We start from the raw sequence: 22058 nt of genomic DNA on the forward strand, positions 1-22058 counted from the left end.
TTACGCCTATCTTGTTGATTATGTGATTTGGTCAAAATGAATGCCTTTTTTATTAGACAATGTCTTAGAACAATTCTTGATTCTGTCTCAAATTTGTGACGTTTTTCTTTTTATTCGCTATTTTTTTTGCATGAAATGAATCAAACAAAGAGTAGAACGAATAGAATTTCTTATTATTTTACAACTGATTACAATGGTATATATAAATAAGAGCGTAATCTTCTAAATCTAGTAATAAGATCCCTACAAATCTGAGATAGAATAGTCACAATATAACTAACATAATCTGCATGATTTATCTACTATAATAAAAGATTAAGTCTAATAATATATTATCTACAGAATCTGACACTCCCCCTCAAGCTGGTGAATGGATATCGCCCATTCCAAGCTTGCTAACAATATTTGCGAACGAACTACTGGATAACGCCTTTGTGAATATATCTGCCAACTGATCCTTGGAAGAGACAAATGGAGTGCATATTAATCCACTTTCCAATTTCTCTTTGATGAAGTGTCTATCGACTTCAACGTGTTTCGTACGGTCATGTTGCACTGGATTGTGAGCTATACTAATCGCTGATTTATTGTCACAATATAACTTCATGGGTGTCTTCCACTCAATTCTCAAGTCATTAAGAATTATCTGCAACCATAGCAATTCACATATTCCCAAGGCCATAGCTCGAAATTCTGATTCTGCGCTTGATCTTGCAACCACATTTTGCTTTTTACTTCTCCACGTCACTAGGTTTCCCCCCAAGAATGTGCAATAGCCGGAAGTGGACCTTCGATCGTCCAAGGCGCCCGCATAGTCGGCGTCTGTATAGGCTTCAAGAATCATAGCATCCCCTTTTGTGAATAATAGGCCTTTTCCTGGACTGCCTTTCAGATAATGTAAGATCCTATGGACCGCCTTGAGGTGTTTTTCCTTCGGATTTTGCATATATCTGCTAACTATACTTACCGCATACGAAATGTCTGGTCTAGAATGAGTTAAATACAGTAACCTCCCAACCAGCCTCTGATAAGAACCTCTATCTACCACTGGGTCATTTGGTGCATCACATAGTCCGTGATTGACTTCAATAGGGGTGTCCGCCGGCTTGCACCCCATCTTTCCCGAGTCTTTCAACAAATCCAGCACATAATTTTGTTGGGAAATGAATATCCCATGCCGTGAGTGAGCCACTTCAATTCCTAGAAAGTATTTTAACTTTCCAAGTTCTTTGATATCAAACTCTTTGAGTAGGCGCTGCTTCAGGTCCTGTATTCCTGCTATATCATTCCCGGATAAAATCATATCATCAACATATACCAGCATAATAGTCACTCCCCCTGAAGCCGAGTGCTTCATAAACAAAGAATGATCCCCTTGGCTTTGTCTGTATCCCCAGCTAGTCATTGCTTTACTGAGTCTTCCAAACCAAGCACGTGGTGATTGTTTGAGGCCATAAAGTGCCTTTTTCAACCTACACACCAGCCCGTTTTTAGATTCAAAACCCGGTGGGACATCCATATAAACCTCTTCGGCAAGATCACCATGAAGAAATGCATTCTTAACATCAAATTGGAATAGATGCCATTCGAAATTTGCCGCTAATGACAGAAGGACTCGGACTGTGTTCATCTTTGCAACAGGTGCAAAGGTTTCCCAATAGTCAAGGCCATATGTTTGGGTGTATCCTTTTGCAACTAGCCTCGCCTTATAACGTTCAATTGTCCCATCTGATTTATATTTGATAGTGAATACCCATCGACAACCAACCGGTTTAACATCGTGTGGCAATCTAACCAGTTCCCACGTTTTGTTTCTTTCAAGAGCTTCCATTTCTATTTTCATGGCTTCTTCCCACTTCTTGTCTTTTAATGCCTCTGATAGATTTCTCGGAATGGATATATTGTGGAGATTGGTCAACAAGGCTCTATGGTTGTGGGACAGGTTCTGATAGGTCATAAAATTATGTAAAGGATGTTTAGTACAGGTTCTAATTCCTTTTCTTAATGCGATTGGCAAGTTCACTTCCTGGTCAACAGCATCTAAGGTCTGAGAATCAGTCAAGATTTCGGGTTCAACGAATATTTCACTCTCGGGTATGGCTTGGCCTTTTCCAGCTGATAGCGTGGAAATTTCAGGAACTCGTGCAACATTCAGAGGTGGTGGTGCTACTGTAGAGGCTGGAATTTTTTTTCTGGAATAAGTTTTGAGTGGCTGTGTTGGGGTTTCCTTTTTTTGATCCACAACCAGATCACTTTGTGGGGCTGATTTGGCTGTTTGATCAGGAAGTATAGATGGTGAGTTGTGTAGTAGTGGCAGTGTGCTAGACTCAAAGGGAAGATCAAGTGAAAGGCTTATATCCTCTCCATCCCTATCATTTTTGTTTTCTGGAGATTTTGAGGGAAAATAAGACTCATTTTCGACAAAGGTGACATCAGCAGAGACAAAAGTTTTTCGAGTGGAAGGATGAAAGCACTTATATCCCTTTTGAGTAGAGGAATACCCGATAAATATACATCGAAGAGCTCGAGGATCGAGTTTTCCTCTATTTTGAGAATGTATGTGAACGAATACTACACTTCCAAAAATTCTAGGAACAAGATTATTAGACGCAATACAATTAGGGAAAAAATTTGTGAGAATTTCTATTGGTGTTTTAAAAGCAAGAATACTAGTGGGAAGTCTATTGATGAGGTGTGCAGCGGTAAGGACAGCTTCTCCCCAATAGTGTTTAGGAACATTTTTGTGAAACAATAATGCTCTTGTGATATTTAGGAGGTGGCCGTTCTTTCGTTCAGCCACGCCGTTTTGTTGTGGTGTATTGACACAAGAGGATTCATGCAAAATTCCTTCCTTTTGAAAGAAAGAGGAAAGGGACAAATTGAAGTAATCTTTGGCATTGTCTGACCTAAATCTTTTAATTCTCACATCAAATTGCGTCTTAATCATGTTATAGAATTTTGGAAAAATAGTGCTAACTTCAGATTTATTTTTCAAAAGGTAAATCCATGTCACTCGAGTGCAGTCATCGATAAAAGACACAAACCACTTGGCACCAGAAATATTTTGAACACTAGAGGGACCCCATATATCGCTATGGATCAAAGAGAATGGACTAATAGTTCTTTTATTGCTTGCTGGAAATGAAACACGTTTGTGTTTTGCAAATTCACAGTCATTACAATGGAAAGACTCTAATTTATTTTCTTTAAACCATAAAGGAAACATTAACTTAAGGACCCTAAAGGAAGGATGGCCTAAACGACGATGAAAAAGCCAAATTTTATTCTCAGTTGACAGAACAGACTCAGAAAGGAATGACGTGGGTCTCTCCATCCTACTTTCTCCATTTTGACTTTTCAGATAGAAAAGACCATTCCTCTCATTAGCACGTCCAATCATCCTCTTCATTTTCAGTTCCTGAAACTCACAATGGGAAGAGAAGAAGGTCACACAACAATTGGAGTCCATGGTTAGTTTCTTAATGGAGATTAGGTTTGCAAACAATCTTGGGACATGGAGGACATTTTTAAGAACAAGGGATGGGCTTATATAGATATCACCTTGACCAGCAATGGTAGTGAAAGATCCATCAGCTAAGGTGATTTTCTTGTTGCTAGAGCAAGGTGTGTAGGTAGAGAATGATTTGGAATTATAGGTCATGTGATCAGTGGCTCCGGAATCGATTATCCATAACTTTGGAGAAATCTTTTCAGAGATATTAACATAGCAAGAAGTAGGAGTGATACCTGAAAAAGCTAAGGAGCTAGTACCTGACGAGGAGGGCTTTTCAAGTGACACTAAGAAATTTTTCAGTGCCTTAATCTCCTGCTCACTTAATCCTGCACCAAGGTTTTGGTCGCTGCCTTCATTCTTCGATGGTCCACTTACCATATGTGCCTTGCCTCCTTCATCAATGTTTCGATTAGGCCTACCATTCGATGGTCCACTTACCATATGTGCCTTGCCTCCTTCATCAATGTTTCGATTAGGCCTACCATGCAGATTCCAACACTGATCTTTGGTGTGACCATTCTTTCTGCAGTAGGTGCAATATAGAGATTCACGACTGTTGAATCTTGATTTGTTGTGTTGATTGTTGAACTTGGACTCTTTTATCCCAGCCGTTTTAACAAACTCTTTTATCCCAGCCGTTTTAACAACAAGTGCAGATCCTTCCTCTCCGCGTGTCTCGAGCATCACCCTTCTACGGCCTTCTTCTGCCCGAATGGTAGAGATTGTTTCATTTAAGGAAGGCAGATCTTCCTTCCCTAAAATTTGCACTCTGACTGCATCGAACTCCATGTTGAGGCCAACCAGAAATTCATAGGTTCGTTCCCTTTCAATAAACTGCTTTAAGACTGTAGCATCTGATGCACAAGTCATCTTAATGCACTGGTATTGATCCAGCTCTTGCCACAGTCCTTGTAAGAGATTAGCGTACTCTGTTGTGGTCTGATTTCCTTGCTTTGTTGTTGCGATCTTTGACTTAACTTCGTAAATTTGGGCTGCGTCATTAGCCCTGGAGTAAGTCTGTCGCATGGCCTCCCAAATTTCTTTGGCTGATCCAAGGAACATGCACGTATCGCTGATCTCTGGCAGCATCGAATTCCATAACCATGACATTACCATGGAATCTCGTTCATCCCAAGATGCAAATTTGGGATCTGTCTCCGAAGGTCCGGTACCTGTTAAGTGATCCAGCCGTCCTCGACCTTTCAGGAAAGTCTTGACAAGTTGGGACCATTTCAAGTAATTTTTTCCATTCAATCTATGAGCAGAATGGAGATTTTGTAATTCCCCTGTTGATGCTGTATGTTCGACAGTGGCAGCATCAGATCTAGGGCTCATTACAGTACTATCGGACATTTTGTTGGAGATGGATGAACCTCGCTCTGATACCAAAACAAAGAGTAGAACGAATAGAATTTCTTATTATTTTACAACTGATTACAATGGTATATATAAATAAGAGCGTAATCTTCTAAATCTAGTAATAAGATCCCTACAAATCTGAGATAGAATAGTCACAATATAACTAACATAATCTGCATGATTTATCTACTATAATAAAAGATTAAGTCTAATAATATATTATCTACAGAATCTGACAGAATCTTATGTACATTCAACTGTTTCATTATTTTGTTTAGTTGCCTCTATCTCTGCATAAATGGTTGTGAATATTTATATCAAATAGACTTGATGCATGCAGTAGTTGATAAGAAGCTTAATGTGTACGTCATATCATGCTTGTCTGCTACATGTGCACTTGCAGTTCCTGGAATACATTAACTTTCTATATGTGGAAACTTGTGCCAAATTCTAACTTTTCTTATTGTGAGGTGTAGTGTTCTGTTCATTCGAAGGACGATGTTCGTGCAAAAGCCATTCGCCTGGTAAGGCAGATAGCTACTTTCTTTTCAAGGGCAGAGTGACAATTGGTGTTGGGTTGACCACTAAAGTACTCGCTGTCCATAGAAAAAGTATGGATTGAAGGTGTTATATCTAATTTAAAGTGTCTTCCTCGTGTCAGGTGGCCAACAAACTTTATGCAATTAGCTACATTTCGGGAAACATTGAGCATTTTGCAACCAAAATGTTCCTGGCAGCTGTAGATGAGCGTGTTTCTGATACAGGGATTTTTAATTCTGCTGCAGTACCTGAAAAACAAATTGAAATACAGGTTATTTGATTGTATCTTTCTGTAACTCGTGTATTTTGCCCTCTTGTAATTATTTTTCTAGCAAAGTGATTTCATTTTGATTGTTAATGTGTATTCTGAGTATTTACATTTTATTCTCTTACTGACATATCGTACAAATATTTTCATTTCTTCTTTTTTTTCAAATGCGTCCATTCAGCACGGATTACTCATCCGCATTTTCTTGTAATCTCTAATTATTATAATAAAAATTAGTCTTTTATAAAAAAAAAGTTTCTATTCTTCACCTAGATATTTAAACTTTTTTGGTATTTTGTCATTTCATGTATTTTTTTGGGCATTCCATGCATAAACTGAATTTATTTAGTGTTTGTAGCATGTATGGCTAAAGTGGCTAAAGCTGCACATTTTATTATTCCATTATTGACGCTATTTCAATTTTGTATTAGGTGGAAAGCCAAGATACATCCATAAGCGATTCTCAAGTTTCAGAAGCTGGAAGTTCTCAAAATGACTCTGTTAAGGGCTCACAGGATCAGTTTCCTAATGATTCTTCAATCTCATTTTCTCAAGCACAGAGCCGCATTTCTTTGTTTTTTGCTTTATGCTCAAAGGTTTGTTGGATGCTTCTTTGATAATTGAAGAGAATGACATTTTCTTGTTATTTTGTCTTCATGATTCTTGATTCCGTTGCTTCTGTTTCCTCACAGAAACCAAGTCTTCTTCAACTGGTGTTCGACAATTACACACACTCCCCCAAGGCTGTTAAGCAGGTCTCTATCTGCTATTTTATTAATGGTGGCTTAAAATAACTTTTCTTACGAGGCTGTATGTGCTCTGGAGAGCATAATTATTGCATTCTTTGCATTTTTGTGGGTCGAAATTAATTAGCGGAAATATCGCGGATTACTTATCCGCTGATTGTAATTAAACTTTAAGTATCTTTAATATAATATATTTGTTTCTTATCAAAAAAAAAATATATTAATGGAGTCAGGAATCACACAAACCTAATTTTTTTGGTTTTTTACATAGTGGTGACTCAATATGCATTTGTAATTATTTTATAACGACCACACAATGCTGTTCAATCTCAGAGGGGACATAGTAGGATATAAATCGTCACAACGATATGGCGAATGCTCTGTTGCAAGAGATGCCCAACCGTTTGCATATCCTGCTTCATTTCTTTAATTTGTAATCGTACCAGTGATCTGAAGCATTTAGCAGTTTGTCGAATTTCTATGTGGTGCATCTTCTCTTGTTCTTTTAGGTCATGCATCGCATATAAACTGATCAGGAAGCTTAGCTGTCAGGGGTTTCAAGTCTTTTGATCAATCTAACACTGCTTACTGTTGTTGCGAATTGGCTGCCAAACTGTATCAGTGACATTCCAGTCAAACGAAAAATGCTAAAATTACCCATCCATGAAGAAAAATGGTCTAATGATGTTGGCTTGTGCAAAGAAGCACGTGTTACGATAAGAAAGTAGACAATCAGATTCTAGTGACCCGTGGTTGTTGCTTTCCTTGCCTAAAGTTTGTGTGAATAATTCATTGATTATGTTTAGTTCATTTCCAATAGCTGAATTTCTGTCTTGTTCAGGCTGTGCATCGTCATGTTCCTATTCTTATAAGGGCTCTTGAGTCACCATATTCTGAATTGCTTCAGATAATATCTAACCCACCCCAAGGAAGTGAAGATTTACTGACACAGGTTTTATCCCATTCTACTCTCTAACATCAATTTTTTCTTGAAATGTCTTTCGTAAAATGCTGACCATTATTTTGGTTCTACATGAAGGTGATTCATATATTGTCCGAAGGGACAATACCTTCTCCAGATTTAGTTGCGATTGTCAAACATTTATACGAGACTAGACTAAAGGTAGTATTCTAGCACCTATTTGTGCCTACTTTTGGCATTGCTCATTGTTGATGTTTTGGTCCTCACGCTGTTATTCTTTGCAGGACGCTACTATTCTTATACCAATACTATCAGCTTTTTCGAGAGATGAGGTTTTTGCTTTTATCTATCATGTTTATGAGCCCCATTTGTCTCTTATATATTGGATACAAAAGTATGAATTACTTGGCAGAACCAGTAGAGTTTGACATAGTATGTTGTTTCACAATTCACCAAACATGGAGCGACTTACGAGAGGACGTTGAAATATTAGACTCGGAAACATGATTAACTAGACTTGTGAACAGGAAATTGGGGTTTTGCTCTGCTAAGTTTTGCAAAAAGAATAGGATCAGCAGATGATATGGAAGATTATAGGTTGATTGTGAAAAATATTGACGTTGACTGTATGATATTTCGGTCAATAATGAGAGATACTATCGTAAGTATCTTTCGAACTCTGTGAGGAAAATAATTAAGCTAGAATCTTAACATAAATTGAAGGATTCATAATAACTCAACATGAATAATCTAGAATCTTGGTATAAAAGGCAATACCAAAATGTAAAATAAATAAAAAAAAAAAGCTACAGCTAAAGGTATAATTCCAAGAGAGATGAAAAGATCCATTCACTTTGGTGCGAAACTGCAAACTTTTGAATTCTGCTAGTCTTGTTACTCCTCAAAACTGAGAAACCTAGTTCATTCTTATTTTTCTCCTTATGTTTTCTCAGTTTTCAACGCAAGCAAAAGTCCCCCTGGTATTGTACCATTAGGAGAGTTCTGCAACGAAATGGTTTCAACTTATTGTTGCTATTCTTTTAGTTAGTTTCCCTGTTCTTTCGCTGAAAAACATCATTACTTTTTACGAATTTGAAAAGTAAACTTGTTTGTTATTGTATGAATTCAGGTTTTACCTATTTTCCCTCGACTTGTTCACCTTCCAATGGATGCATTTCAAACAGCACTTGCTCATGTTTTACAGGTATTGGCTGTAGAATCTGTGAATCACCATCTTCTCAGTTTTTTTCCCTTTTTTTTTTTTTTGAGTTTTTGGTGCTTGGATTTCATATAATTTGTCGTAATACAGGAAGAGGTTACCATGGCACCTAAGTTGTGACTTGGACCCTTTAATGTGAAAGAACATGAATCCTCTTGTTGTAATTTTTTTTATTCTGATGTATCCTAGCATAATCATCGCTTTCAAGTCAAGAAAAACATATCGATGATCTGTTATGTTCTGTGAAAGGATGTATTTATCTTCCACCTTGTTGGCTGTTTCGCACGAACGTGTTTGAAATTTTTTTGGGGAAGTTTATTCTTTCAAAAGTTTAGATGGACTTTGACCAGTTTATATGTTTTTTAAGATTACTTTATGTACTTTTGTCTTCAGGGTTCTGCCCATACAGGTCCTGCCTTGACACCTGCTGAAGTCTTGGTTGCAATCCATGACATTTCTCCTGAGAGAGATGGTCTCCCTCTCAAGAAGGTGCTCATCTAAGCGCTACTATCTTTTCATAAGCAGAAAAAATCCTGTGTTTGATACCCAAGGCCATTTGTTTTTTGGAGGCTGCGCAATTTGATATACACTGGTCATTAGCTTTAAACTCGAGTTGGACAATATGGACATAACAAACATGTAACAGATATAAATGCTGGTGCATTTGTCACAGAAGTTTTTATTTAGCATATTCTGATGCACCGTTGTAGTGTTATGTTCTATTTTCCTGTATAATTACCAGACTATTATTTCTAGACATATCTCTGAAAATGATTAAATTCATTTGTCCATGAGGCGTGATCACATTCTAGAGTTCTGTTCTAAGTAATGGAATCTGTTGTCTTCAGATTACAGATGCATGCTCAGCTTGTTTTGAGCAACGAACCGTTTTTACGCAACAAGTGCTTTCAAATGCCCTAAACCAGATGGTATGCCATAGGTTCTTAGAATTAGCATGTATTCGGAGATTTCGTTTAGCACTTTACTAACCTTTCTCATTTTGGATTAGGTTGATCGAACTCCACTTCCTTTGCTCTTCATGAGAACTGTAATCCAAGCAATTGATGCATTTCCAACACTGGTATGTGCAGTTGTATCAACTTCTTATTTGATTATATAATTTTTCCAGTGAACTCGGTTGTAAGGGACAATGCTAGTTTTTTTAATCTGCCATGAGATATTTTACTCGTTTTTGCTCAAGTCACACTTCCATTCTGATGAGATACGTGTTTTGAGTTTGTTTCTTAACTTTTGATTAATGGTTGAAGCTGAATCAGGCTACTTCCTTCGGTGTAAAGACATACATTTGTGCTTTAAAAACGCTTCTGCAGTGGCAGAACTGATAATGTGTTTCACATTATCATTTTATGTCTAGTTCACATAAGAACATCTGAATTTTACACTGAGAATAATATTGACAAAGTTTGGGTGTAATGCCCCAGATTCGACGATTATTCTCACTGTACCAAGACAAGTCTTTCCACCGTGCTTATGTCCTTATTCACACGTACCCTAGGTAACTTTTTGGGGGATCACTTATCCCAAAACTGCCCCAAGTCAAGCATGCTTATCTTTGGAATTCTTATATGATGAGCTAACGAAAAGAAGATGCACTTTCATGATATGAGTTGTACCAATCAGATGTTTTAAGCCTTCTTCAACTGTACAGTCCATACCTGAACAGTTTTGGAATCCCTCTTATTCTGATGTGAGATCGGGTTATCATGTTTCCTTCGCCTAGAAGCCTGCCAGGAGCCGCTCATCCGTGCAACCTCATGGCACCGGCGATAACCCCCGCCCTCTTTGGCCCCGAGCCTCACATGTCCATCAGCTTCCACTTGGTTCGTCCCCGAACAACGTACTGGGAGAGATCAATTGTAACGCTCTAGATTCGACGACTGTCCTCCCTGTTTGAAGATGAGTCTTTCCAGCGTGCTTATGTCCTCAGTCACACGCATCCCAAGAAACTTATCTGGGGTTCACCCATTCCAGAATTGTCCCAACTCAAGCTAACTTAATTTTGGAGTTCTTATGTGATGAGCTTCCTTGGGAGCATGTGAGTAAGGACATAAGCACATTGGAAAGGCTCATCTTGGTACAGTGGAGACAGTCGTCGAATCCGAGACGTTACATTGGGAGTATGTTAAGAAAAAAAGTACTGCAACAAGTTTGAACATATTAAAAACCAATCTAATTCTTGAAAATAAAGGATGTAAGTTATGACTACCACCAGTGCTCGAGTCTATTCTGGTTAGTTGATCTATAAAGCTTTACAGATTATTTTCTCTTTGTTTTAGGTGTTTTTGTGATTCTAACCTTATCCTTTTACGCCGCTGCTAAAATGTCATGGTTTTCCCGTGCATAATTTTACAATTGTCATTCTTTTGCTCAGTATAAACTTGAATTTAAACCCTCTAAAAAACACCGAAAGAGAAACATGAAACGAAGATATGGTTACTTGCCCTAAGTCACATACACCATGCTGCTTTAGAAATGTCTAATTTGTTTGGTCTTCATTTATGTCGGTGTTTTAAATGTTTCTCGAAGTCCTCATCTTTCTGTGGCAAAATTGCTTTTATTGGCTCGTGTCATGTTCTTACTGACGGGTTCCGATCCTAATCCTTCACTTTATTTGTTGGTTCCAATTTTTCCAATACGTGTCACTGAATCAATGTTTAAAATGGCTTCTTTTGTACTGCTTGCCATATTTCAGCATGTTTGAATTTTGTCATGGCTTAATATGCTGATCGGATCCAGTTCGTGCGAGTTCTTTTTTGTGTTATAAGTTGCATTTCGTTATCAACCAAATACTATTCTGTGGTGAGGGAAAATCGTTTGAATAATAATCCATTTCAACAAATTCCAGGTCGATTTTGTCATGGAAATTCTGTCCAAACTAGTGCATCGGCAGGTACAGCAAGTACAAATTAGATTTTTCCGTGAAACTTTCCGTCTCTGTATTATGATGGGATGCATTTTTGGTAGATTATATGGAGTCTACAAAAGAATTTTCTCATTTTATGATTACATTGGCGCAGATATGGAGAATGCCGAAGTTATGGGTTGGATTCTTGAAATGCATCTCACAAACACAGCCACATTCCTTCCGTGTATTATTGCAGGTATTATCTGGTTAATTTGCTTGTGTAAATTGTCTCTCCTTTTTCCTGTTGCCTGGTTTTCTTGCCAACTCAATAAAACTTGCTTGCAGCTACCCACACCTCAGCTTGAAAGTGCTCTGAATAAACATGCAAATCTTCGTGGTCCCCTGATTTCTTTTGCAAATCAGTCAAGTGTTAGAAACTCTATATCTAGGTAATTGATTCTGATCGTTAGCAATTTTTTTGTAAGTGGTTTTTTGTATCTCACACTTACGTGTTTTGGTCTTTGTTATCCTCGACTTGCACAATCACGATTTTCTTTTGTTCAAAACCAGAAGAAATTGGAAATATCATCTGAGAAGTTTGCAAATAGAAATAATAATAGAAACCATGCATAGAACTCCGAAGACATTAAGTCTTAGAGATGCTATATCATGGTTCATAGAAGAAGACTGTTTGGAGTTGGTTTGAAAGTTCTAAAATCTGTTACTTACTTGTGGCATTTTTTTGAGAAAACCTGTTGTGCTGGTCGGGAAAAAGCCAAAAGATATCAAACACGGAATTTTCATTGTTGGGAATGAGTTCCCTGGCTATAAAAATAAGATCTATGAACTGGTTTGCCGATATTTCATGTTCACGTCTACTGGAAATGTTGTCATCTATAAATTAAGATGCTTTCTAGCTGCTTCTTCTTACCCTGTACGCTGATTGATGTGAAACATTGAATGGAAACATGTCCTGTTGTCCAATTTCTGATATCTTCCTTTTGAAGCTAATTATAAGTTCGCAACTGTGACAGGACAACATCACTGTTTCTTGGCCTCGGGGCCGAAACACAAGTGCAACAACCTCATATTACATCATCTTTGCATGGCTTGGATCCAAATTCATGAAATGAAAATCGAGGAAGAAACAAATGTTGATGCCTGCAAATTTGGAGGTTTGTCTCACTCCTGTAAAAACAGCATATAAGTGCACTCAGACGCCTTAGTCAGCATTGCATTTGGGTGCTGACACTTGGAAATCGCCTCGGTATTTGGTTCATGATCCTATCCAGGAGCTCTGGAGCAGCTGATTTAAATAGGAAGGTAGTCTCAAGTCTTCATTTCGCAGTTTTCATCTGCATTTGGTGGGTCTTAAGGTGTGGGTTGTTTCCGATAGAAGAGGGAGGTTATGCGTGGGGTTTGGCGAGTTAGGAATCTCTAATTGGACTGTATCCAATTTTATGTTGTTTTTTCAGCAAGTAGCAGGAGTTGTCTTCTTGGAGTATTACAAATAGTCAATATCTTTATTTTTTTAACTTCACAAAAAGAATTATGATACGCAAAATGCATAGGGGGTAATTATACATCATGTGTTTACTATCAGCAACCTCATTGACTGATCCATTTAGTTCGAACTTTGAAAAAGCTGGGATTTTTTAATCGCCCACCCTCGAAGTAAAAGTTTGATATGTTATAATAGCTAATTTGGAGATCTACTCAAAAAGTTTGTTGTATCTTACAGATATATTTGTTTGTGAATCTTTCCGATGGTAAAACTGTAAAAGAGGTAAGCAAACTTGTATTATTCGTTCGAACGAACATGGGTTTAATTCACGCAATAAATGATTTCAACGAAAACATTTCCACACAAAAGAACAGGAAAATAACTATACTAAAATAATCTAACACAATTTGAAATACAATGAAAGAAGGGAGATGCGACTTTTGCAGATGTCCTTGAACAAGGCAAACAATGCGTGCTCGACTAAGCTGGGTTACACGTTTTGAGAGTGAGGGGTTGCAAAACAATAGGTTTTCTCAACCATTTTCATTTTCGGACAAGAGAAGTAAAATGTCTGTCAAAATACTCAATCTTTCCAAAAAAAATCCAAAATTTAAGTATGGTTCCATCACCATACCCCAACAACAAACTTTTAACTTGCACTAAACACAATTTATGATTTCCTCCAAATGAGTTATCTACTCGAGGGCCAATACCAAATTCATAGACGTGGACGTGCAAAAGCGTAAATCAATTTTCTTGTCTTCAGGTCCTGAAACAGAAGCCTTACAAATGGTTTCCGCGATTGTAGCAGGACTCAAAAGCAGATAAACCTGACTTTTTTCACCAGATACCAAGAAGGTAAACAGCAGATATACTACGGAATGGATTACTTGGAGGAATCATGCTTCCAAATTACAGGTGTCTTAACTATCAACCACGACCAAGATAGGCATAAATTGCAGGAGATTTCCGTGCATAATTGTTGCATCAATAAAAGGCATTAAAGTTCCTAAAAAATTCCATCTGTTTTCCCAGGCATAAATCCCAATAATCTAACCTTGCATTGATGTTATTTTACTTTAAGCTTAGTCATAAGGTAACTTTTACAAGATGTCACAGAAGATGGCTACTGATTCTTTAACCTTATCATCCACAATAGCAAGGGACAACCAACTTTTCCATCCAATATAGTATCTTGCCTTCAAATAACTTCTGGTTCCGGCGGCCAGTCACAATCATATAGCTAACATAAAAGGATTATTGATATATCACATAGTTGATGACTATAAGAAGATCTTTACAGCACTTACTCGACCAATTTCCTAACAGAGGTTGAACAGTAAAGGGGGACGCATCAAAACCAGCAGAGGAAGATGACGTGCATTGTTTTAACCGAAGCTCTTACTGTAACTACTCATAAGTCGTCTCTCTTTAGATGCTCAAAACTCCAATTAACTAACACAAAATTTTGCAGCTTCTTCTAGAAACACTAATTACTAACAGAAAGTGATAAAATACAATCCTTTTGAATGAGATTCTCATATGTGATGCTGCAAAATTTATAAAAACTGTAGACTTGTAATAATGGTCCAGAGTCTTGAGTTGTCCTATCATCACATCATTGCCTTTGTCTGTTAGCAATCCAATAAGAGTCCTGACAAAAACCATAATTCCAAAATATTTCAAGATTAACCACCAGAGGAGGATTTAATAATATAAATGTAATATGATGGTAGGATATGAAAAATGGAAAAAAAAGGTTCATAACAGTGTGTCGCATAAATGAACTTAAAAATTTATTTCACCCCCAAGTAGAATTCTTTCTAGTTGTGTGATTGGCCAAAATGATTATCAGGAACCACCTTAAATTGTGATATTTTACAGGCACCGACCAGTCTCTATGATAGGTCAAAATGGTGCTTACTACATGTCAACACATACAATAAACAATTTTCCAAACTGATAAAACTAATATCAAGTACCTCAAAGTAGCTCCGTATGTAACTAGTCAGATATACAAATAACCAATTTTCCAAACTGATAAGACTAATATCAAGTACCTCAAAGTAGCTCCGTATGAACTAGTCAGATATACAACAGGTGTGGTCGCAATGATGTAAGCGAATTGATAGGTGTCGTTAATTTCTACATGGGACCACTGACCTGTTAGAACCTGTTTGCAGGGGAAAAAAAGATTCATTGCCTTCATACATACCAGATTAAATTACTGAGGATGCATCATTTGAATAAGTGTAACTGATTCACCACAAAACGAACTCATGTAAAGCAAACTCGTGTATCTCTTTTCATTAGAAAAATTTATCCAGTTATATGAGATAATTTCCAATTTAAGATCACTTGAGTCTTGAGATTGTTATATCTCATTCTATATGTAAAGGTTACCAGCACATGGTGGCAGTCGTGCCTACAAAATCACCGATGCGATAGTTTTGGTAAACAATCCAATATATAAGACATATTTGTTGTCTTCCTTCACATGAAGGATAAAAGCGGTAAAACTTGAATAGCCCTGAGTTCGTGAGAGCCGAGAAGCCAAACTTGATAAATCAATAAAAATTTCGGCACTGTTTTTAATTTTTTGGTGTTTCACTAGGTATTTCTGTGAGATCAGTACACAGAATGAAGAGCAAAGACAGGAGAGAGAATATTAGAGACAATCACAGAACCTCAACCTCTGCATTTTATACCGATGCATATATACCTTCAAATATGCGCAAAGGTCAAGATTTATTGCTCTTTACATAGAAAGAAACAATGGCAATGTCACAATGCGAGTCTTAAAAAGATAACAACAGCCATTTTCTACAAAACCTAATTCACAGGAATGGCAATTTAGGACATCCACACCTATCCAATGGTGGCTAAGAAAGAAGCCTCGCATAATATTTTTTATAGATTTCATAAATGGCAACACGACGACTTATTCTAAATGCACCTTCAGCCTTTAGCATCCATCTTAGATCCTATACTTATGCTGGTAATACCCGTAATATCATATTATCATATATGCTACTCCGGAATTCAGAGACTCCTTAATTTCATTTTAGCCAACATATTAATATATCATTCTCATTTCCCAATTAAGAATATTCAGTACCTTAATGGTGGATCCTAGACTTTTCTACCCTTGTTCTAGGAATAGCCAATATGGCTACAAGCCCACCAGCAAATGCACAAATCGAAGCAACAGCAAAAGCTGGAGAGTTGCCACCACCAAAAAGTTGATCCCACGGTCCAGCTCCAATAGATACAATAACCTATTTTCAAAATGAAAAAAAATAAAATTGTGAGTTTATAAAACTTGGCAAGCGTCAAAATATTTCTAATAGGAACCTTGCAATCCTCACTAGTACCCATTAAAGGTAACATTTGTGAAGAAAAAAAGATGTTCCAGATACCAGAATGTGTGAAGATACTTCATGCCATATGTTTGAGATGACCATGAAGATATGAAAACAGAACTTCTAGAAATAAGGGAAATTGGATTCTGATGAGAGACAAAAGTCTCTGACGTTAGCACACCAGAAATGCTTGTCAGGATCATGAAGCTGTTCGCTAATGCGATGCAGATGTAAAGATACATGGTCAAATGATTAAAGCCTCATTCATATACAAGTTCACAAATAAACAATGCATTATGCAGGCTTAATTAAAAGCTTTCTATTTAAACTCACCCCACAAATCCAACAGCCATCAGAGAAGGCAGAAGGCAGATAAAACAAAATTAATCCATAAAAGAAAAAATGTGGAGTAAATCATACCTGTGGAATGACAATGGCCAGATTCAGAACCCCCATGGACAACCCTGCAAGATTGGATCAATTATATGCCTCCAGCCTACAAATTTTAATTTCAAATGCACATTCCAACCAACCTTGGCCCAGGCCTAACCCTTCAACACGAGTAGCGACCAATGCATATGGGACACTATAGGTTATCTGCAAAGATTCAATAACCCAGGTGAGAGCTTGATAGAGGAAATTTAAGTGATTGAGCAGTAAGCTGACCCGAAAGTTAGCATACACAGATCCTTTCCAACCACCCTTCGTAGTAAAAATAAAACAACAATACAAATAACTCCCATACTTATATGTCAACCTGGTTTCCTGAATTCCGTACACCAGAAAGATTACTCGTATGAGATGATGGGAGATCCATATAGCATTGATGCAGGTTGGTGAATTTAGTTTCAGCACTTAATCAAATAATCTTATTTTCTGTTGCATGTAACATGAATAGACAAATAAAGAAGATGAATTTTTTTGACAGATAATGGCTTCTTTCTTCACTAGCTTTCTTTCAATTTTCTCACTGAAGAAATTTTTTGTTTGAAGGTAAAAAATTGAGTAGCTTACAGCTAATGGAATGCCAAGAAATGCAAATACTATTAGAGCAGCTGCAACAATCCCATCTGGAGGAAGATGGCCATCAATGGTCAAACTGCTCTTGCAGGCAGTAATAATAAGCATTGCCAAGAAGCAGAGAGACATAAGAATATTTGAAAGTCCCCACGTACATCCAGCACCCAATTTCCTACATAGCTTCTCCATAAACACTGAGGTAATTCCAAGGATAACTGAATTTAACATCAAACCCAATGAACCCATTCTCACTCCCATGCCATAACTATTCCCTTCATTTGGTTTTCCACCATATATTTCACGACCCATCCAATCAGTATCAAAAAGAAGAAATGGAAACCAGCCAATCCACGTCAGTACAGTGACAAGAAGGATTATCCAAACAGTGCCAGGGAGAGATTTAAAAGTTCCCAACAATTCCCAGAGAAAAGCTTCATGCTCTGGAGAACCTCCAGACATTTCTTCACTAAAACAATGAGAACTGTGCCTGGAATTAAAGGATTGCTCACTGCATGCAGAGAGGCTTAAATAGGTTGTCACTAGAATGAATACAATGTCAATGATGAATGCTGCCTTCAGATTTGCACAGTTAATGTTGCAAGCAGAAGTCCGTGTGAAGGGAAAAATCTTGTACCACATACTGAAGGATCCAGTAGCAAAGCCAAGAACATTACCAACAGCCATAAATAGAGAGAAATATGCATTTGCTACTCGAGTTCGTCTATGATCCTTCCCTAACACAATCAAAAAATTGCAAAAGATTAACGTAAAAACATTTGCAAGCCACGTTCAAAGTAATCAACATATTTCTACAGGCATGCCCCTGATATAAGGAGCACAATGATGTTTGAAACAGCGAACTTTACGATTTTACATAGCAAGAAGCATTTTTTTTTCAGGAGACCCATCATTAACTCAATTTATCTCAGGAGATATCCCTGTAGGACCATTCTGCTCTTATTTATTTCTGAGCTAACAACAAATTTGAATGGAGAATCTTAGTTTCTTATTCTCTGAGCTACTAAAAAATGTTTTGAGCATAGATCAGCAGTTTGTTGTTCTGATTTATACTTGTACGCAATAAGAGTAGTCTAGTAGAAACATTTTGCAAATGCCAACATTTTTCCAGAGTATTAGGTTGGACTTTAATTAGAAGAATGAACTTGCAACAATCACATTGTGGTCAATCAGGTGCATAGGCTGTCAAACACTGATCTCCTTGCACTGAATTTCAACGTGGCTTTCGCGAAGGGAAATTCGGGGAGCAGACAAGGAATTTAAAAACCAGATAAAGTTTTCATGGGTATCAAACATGTGAATTATGATAAATCCAAAAAACCCACGTGAATTATGAAAATATTAGAAAATGCAATATCTTTATCTAATCGAAACATGGAGAAATATGGTGCAAAAAATTGTAGGAGGGGCAGGCCAGTCATGAAATGAACTCAAATCATAACTACACGGGGTTCAGGGCAGTTTAAACAGTCATCAGTAGCATTGAAACATAAATTGGACGTAACTTTAGAAAGCCATTTTAGCGTTATTCAAGATGGCAGCAAAGCAAAACCAATCCAACTTAAATGTAAAAAAGGCAGGAAGCTCAGTAGGCCATTTTACGTAAATGTAACCTGTTCTATTAACATAGAACTCTTCAATCACTATTTTTTTTATTTCCTGCCCAATGAGAATTACAATGAATTATTACAGCTGACAAAGGCAGTAAAGCCTTCTGGCTTCAATTGCTCTAAATTCCCAATAAAAACAGCTCCATCTCCCAACAATTTTAAACTTTTCGCGACAAGTGAAGCACTCTTTAACTCTCTTAGAATGAAACAAAGCAACTTTATAGACTACCCAACAAAATGAAGCAAAAGCATCATGGTTTAGGAATAGCAATACCGCGCGTTCACCTCTTGGTAAAGTCGAGCTAGGGTCGAACTATGCAGACCAGATCATGGATATGATAATTTTGTACAGAGTGATTGAACCAAGCTGATCGGCAACCCAATAGAAAAAGGAATCCTTACGAACCAACCCAAACCATCCAATAATAGCACAGAGACATATTACTTTATGTATGTTATTTTGTAAATTACATATGAAGAGATTGATTTAACAGCATTGTAGGAGTATAAAAGTCAGAATCCTAACTCCTATATATTTTTAAAGGAAAAATAACTTTGTATTTGTCTTGTTTGGTTGAACTCATAAAGTCATGAATCATTAACTCTGTTTGCGAGTCCGCCTTCGTATTGAACCAAGAACTTGTATTTCATCATAAATTTGTTGAAGATAATTCAAAATATTTTGACTTTTCCTTTACTTCTAAACCCAAGGAATGGGGAATGACCAGTAAGTTAGTCAAAGTCGACTCAATATATTTGGATGAAGTTTACAATTTCCGCATGAAAATTTAATTTCATTTATGGGCATTTCAGAGTCCACTCCCCCAAACCGATAGCCAACACTACCATAGCTCCGTTTTGCAGGAAATTATACCAGGCCAACAAATATTAACTAAATTTGATGGATTCCCAAGTACTAACACGATAATATGAACTTAAACATGCACGTGTCAATTTGTACAAATCTAGAATTAGCATGAAAAACAGAAAAAATATTTAGTATGCGTTCGCCAGTCATCTTACCTGTTAGATCAGCGAGTAGAGCCCGACAAGGCCCTTGAGTCATGTTGTTCGCCAAATCGAGAAGCCAGAACCCGATCACGAACACCACCACAGCTCGTGTTTTCTTCCGGCCGTTGTCGCCGAGAATCCGTCCAATGTCTGCAGAGTGACCAATAATAAGGACGGCGACGACGATGGAGGTGGCTCCGGCGAGTATAAACGGGCGCCGCCGCCCGAACCGACTGGTGCATCGGTCGCTCACGTGGCCAACCAAGGGTTGGACCAGTAATCCCGAAAGCGGGCCGCAAAGCCATATTATGCTCGCCCATGCGTGAGGAATGCCAAGCTCTTGCACGTACGGGGTTAACAGAGACAGCTGAAGCGCCCAACCGAATTGGATTCCGCACGCCACCGAAGCTACGCGTAGTAGAGTTCGGAGTTTCACCCTGTTTGACCTCGGCGATGGACCGGGCCCATTTTGAGGCCCTCGGTGTTGGGTCTGTTGCTTATTAAGCGTCGGATCACGCCTCTGGACTTCAGGAACCGCCATGCTCCAACGATTCAAACAGTTGGTGGTTGCAGAAACAGCTCGCTGTTATTTTTAGGAACGTGTGAGGACTGAGGACACTCAGTACTACTGCCCGGAGAGAAGCAAGCGGACGCGCGTCTCCGCTGGAGGAGGGCGGATTATATATAGTTAAGCGGCGGGTGGAGTGGGTAGCATACGCGTACGGCGGAGCAAAAAAGTTAAAGATGTTTTGTCATCGCACACGTTGCATGTCAGTAGTCTTTTACAATCCCAAGAGAGAACATCTTCAAAGATGATGTGTTCCAAATATATTGAATGCCTTTACATAGTGAAACGCCACGTTTAAAATTGAATGATTATCACTAATTACACCAATAAATAAAGCTAAAAATATTTTAGCATCTTAAAATTGAGTGCTTACCATTTTATAAAAACTAAAATCATATAATTAATATCATAAATAAATATATATTTGATTATCAACACAATGATAATATGCAGTGGTAGAGTCAGGATTTGAAATCTATCCGAGCTAATTTTTTTTAACAAAAAACAAAATAATCCATAACAATTAAAATCATAACAATGATACATTTTCATCGTAGTCTCAAAAATTTCTCATTAAATAGATCTTCAATATTTTGGTTGTTGAACTCGTAAGATTCAGAAACTGACTAAACATTGATAATGTAATATTATATCTCCAATATCATGTAAGAAAATTTAATGAAGATCAAATAAAACAAATATCTTTGAAATCATTCATTTAATATGTTAGATGATTAAATTAAATATTTTTAAACTAAAATGTACAAGCTGTGATCTACGATTTTTCGAAGTATAATATTAATCAATTATAGAATCTGAGTCTATATTTGAAGCAAACTCTCTCTTAATGTAGATAATCGTAGAATATGTCAGAAAACAATATCTCATTTTACTATGAAGAACTATTTAACACACTTCATAGCCGAAAACGCACGCTCCGTATTTGTCGTGGAAACAGGCAAAGTTAAAACTAGACAGATCAATTTGTCAATCAAATTATAATGTTGCAACTTTTTTTTTTTCAAATAACCCTCGGCACAATACTGAGATAGTGGACTTTTTCTGAAAATCTTCATGACAAACTATATCGAGCTCAAAATATTGTAGCTGACACCTCAAATGATGCAATTCATGTTCAGTGAAGTCCTCATGATAATACTTCTCAGGGAGAAAACAAATCTTGTCAATGTTGAACCGTTTAAAATTATCTTTTGGATCCAAAGCAGAGCTGAGAATTAGAAGTTCAACTGTCTCATCACTGAATCTAGAGTTTAACTCTTCCAACTGAAAAATCTATAGCAACATTAAATATATCATAATGAAAGTGATGTTCAAATGTGATGGTAACTTTTTTCTGGCATGAACGACTAGAATGCTTATAATGAGAACTCATCTTTGGTATATCGACATCCAATATTGTGCAAAATGATTTTACATACGAAATGAGAATATCAAAACTATCATTTCTCAATCTCGGGAAAGTTATTTAGTCGTAGAGACCAAATCCATTACACTTATGATATCAAGATAT

The 22058-nt window shown here is 37.3% G+C and overlaps 2 protein-coding genes across 3 annotated transcripts in view; one reads left to right on the top strand and one right to left on the bottom strand.

The window, feature by feature from the left end:
• The window catches only part of LOC140832801 (uncharacterized), a 30901-nt gene extending 17865 nt beyond the window's left edge, over nt 1-13036 (top strand). For both annotated transcript variants that reach the window (XM_073197001.1, XM_073197002.1), the window contains 15 exons: nt 5350-5397; nt 5535-5684; nt 6113-6277; nt 6374-6436; nt 7269-7379; nt 7467-7550; nt 7634-7681; nt 8479-8553; nt 8962-9057; nt 9417-9497; nt 9578-9649; nt 11435-11479; nt 11607-11690; nt 11780-11883; nt 12469-13036. In XM_073197001.1, coding sequence (XP_073053102.1) covers nt 5350-5397; nt 5535-5684; nt 6113-6277; nt 6374-6436; nt 7269-7379; nt 7467-7550; nt 7634-7681; nt 8479-8553; nt 8962-9057; nt 9417-9497; nt 9578-9649; nt 11435-11479; nt 11607-11690; nt 11780-11883; nt 12469-12562 — 1320 coding nt within the window. In that variant the 3' untranslated portion in view covers nt 12563-13036. The remainder of the gene's footprint in view (nt 1-5349; nt 5398-5534; nt 5685-6112; nt 6278-6373; nt 6437-7268; nt 7380-7466; nt 7551-7633; nt 7682-8478; nt 8554-8961; nt 9058-9416; nt 9498-9577; nt 9650-11434; nt 11480-11606; nt 11691-11779; nt 11884-12468) is intronic.
• A 940-nt stretch (nt 13037-13976) lies between these two features.
• LOC140832802 (sucrose transport protein SUC4) lies at nt 13977-20761 on the bottom strand. Its single transcript, XM_073197004.1, has 7 exons — nt 19972-20761; nt 17315-18054; nt 16834-16897; nt 16721-16764; nt 16057-16216; nt 14999-15111; nt 13977-14592 (listed from the first exon to the last, which is right to left on the bottom strand). Exons 1-5 carry the CDS (start codon nt 20498-20500, stop codon nt 16058-16060), a joined length of 1536 nt encoding a protein of 511 aa, XP_073053105.1. The 5' UTR covers nt 20501-20761; the 3' UTR covers nt 13977-14592; nt 14999-15111; nt 16057.
• Nucleotides 20762-22058: the final 1297 nt, after the last annotated feature.

This window comes from Primulina eburnea, chromosome 5 (assembly GCF_022965805.1).
Source record: "Primulina eburnea isolate SZY01 chromosome 5, ASM2296580v1, whole genome shotgun sequence".
NCBI classification, from domain to species: Eukaryota; Viridiplantae; Streptophyta; class Magnoliopsida; order Lamiales; family Gesneriaceae; genus Primulina; species Primulina eburnea.

Coding starts and splice junctions, on each gene's coding strand:
- LOC140832802 (XM_073197004.1), bottom strand. CDS start 20,500: ATGGCGGTTCCTGAAGTCCAGAGGCGTGATCCGACGCTTAATAAGCAA. Junction 18,055..19,971: donor TCTACTCGCTGATCTAACAG/GTAAGATGACTG, acceptor TGATTGTGTTAG/GGAAGGATCATAGACGAACT. Junction 16,765..16,833: donor AGGGTTAGGCCTGGGCCAAG/GTTGGTTGGAAT, acceptor CCAATCTTGCAG/GGTTGTCCATGGGGGTTCTG.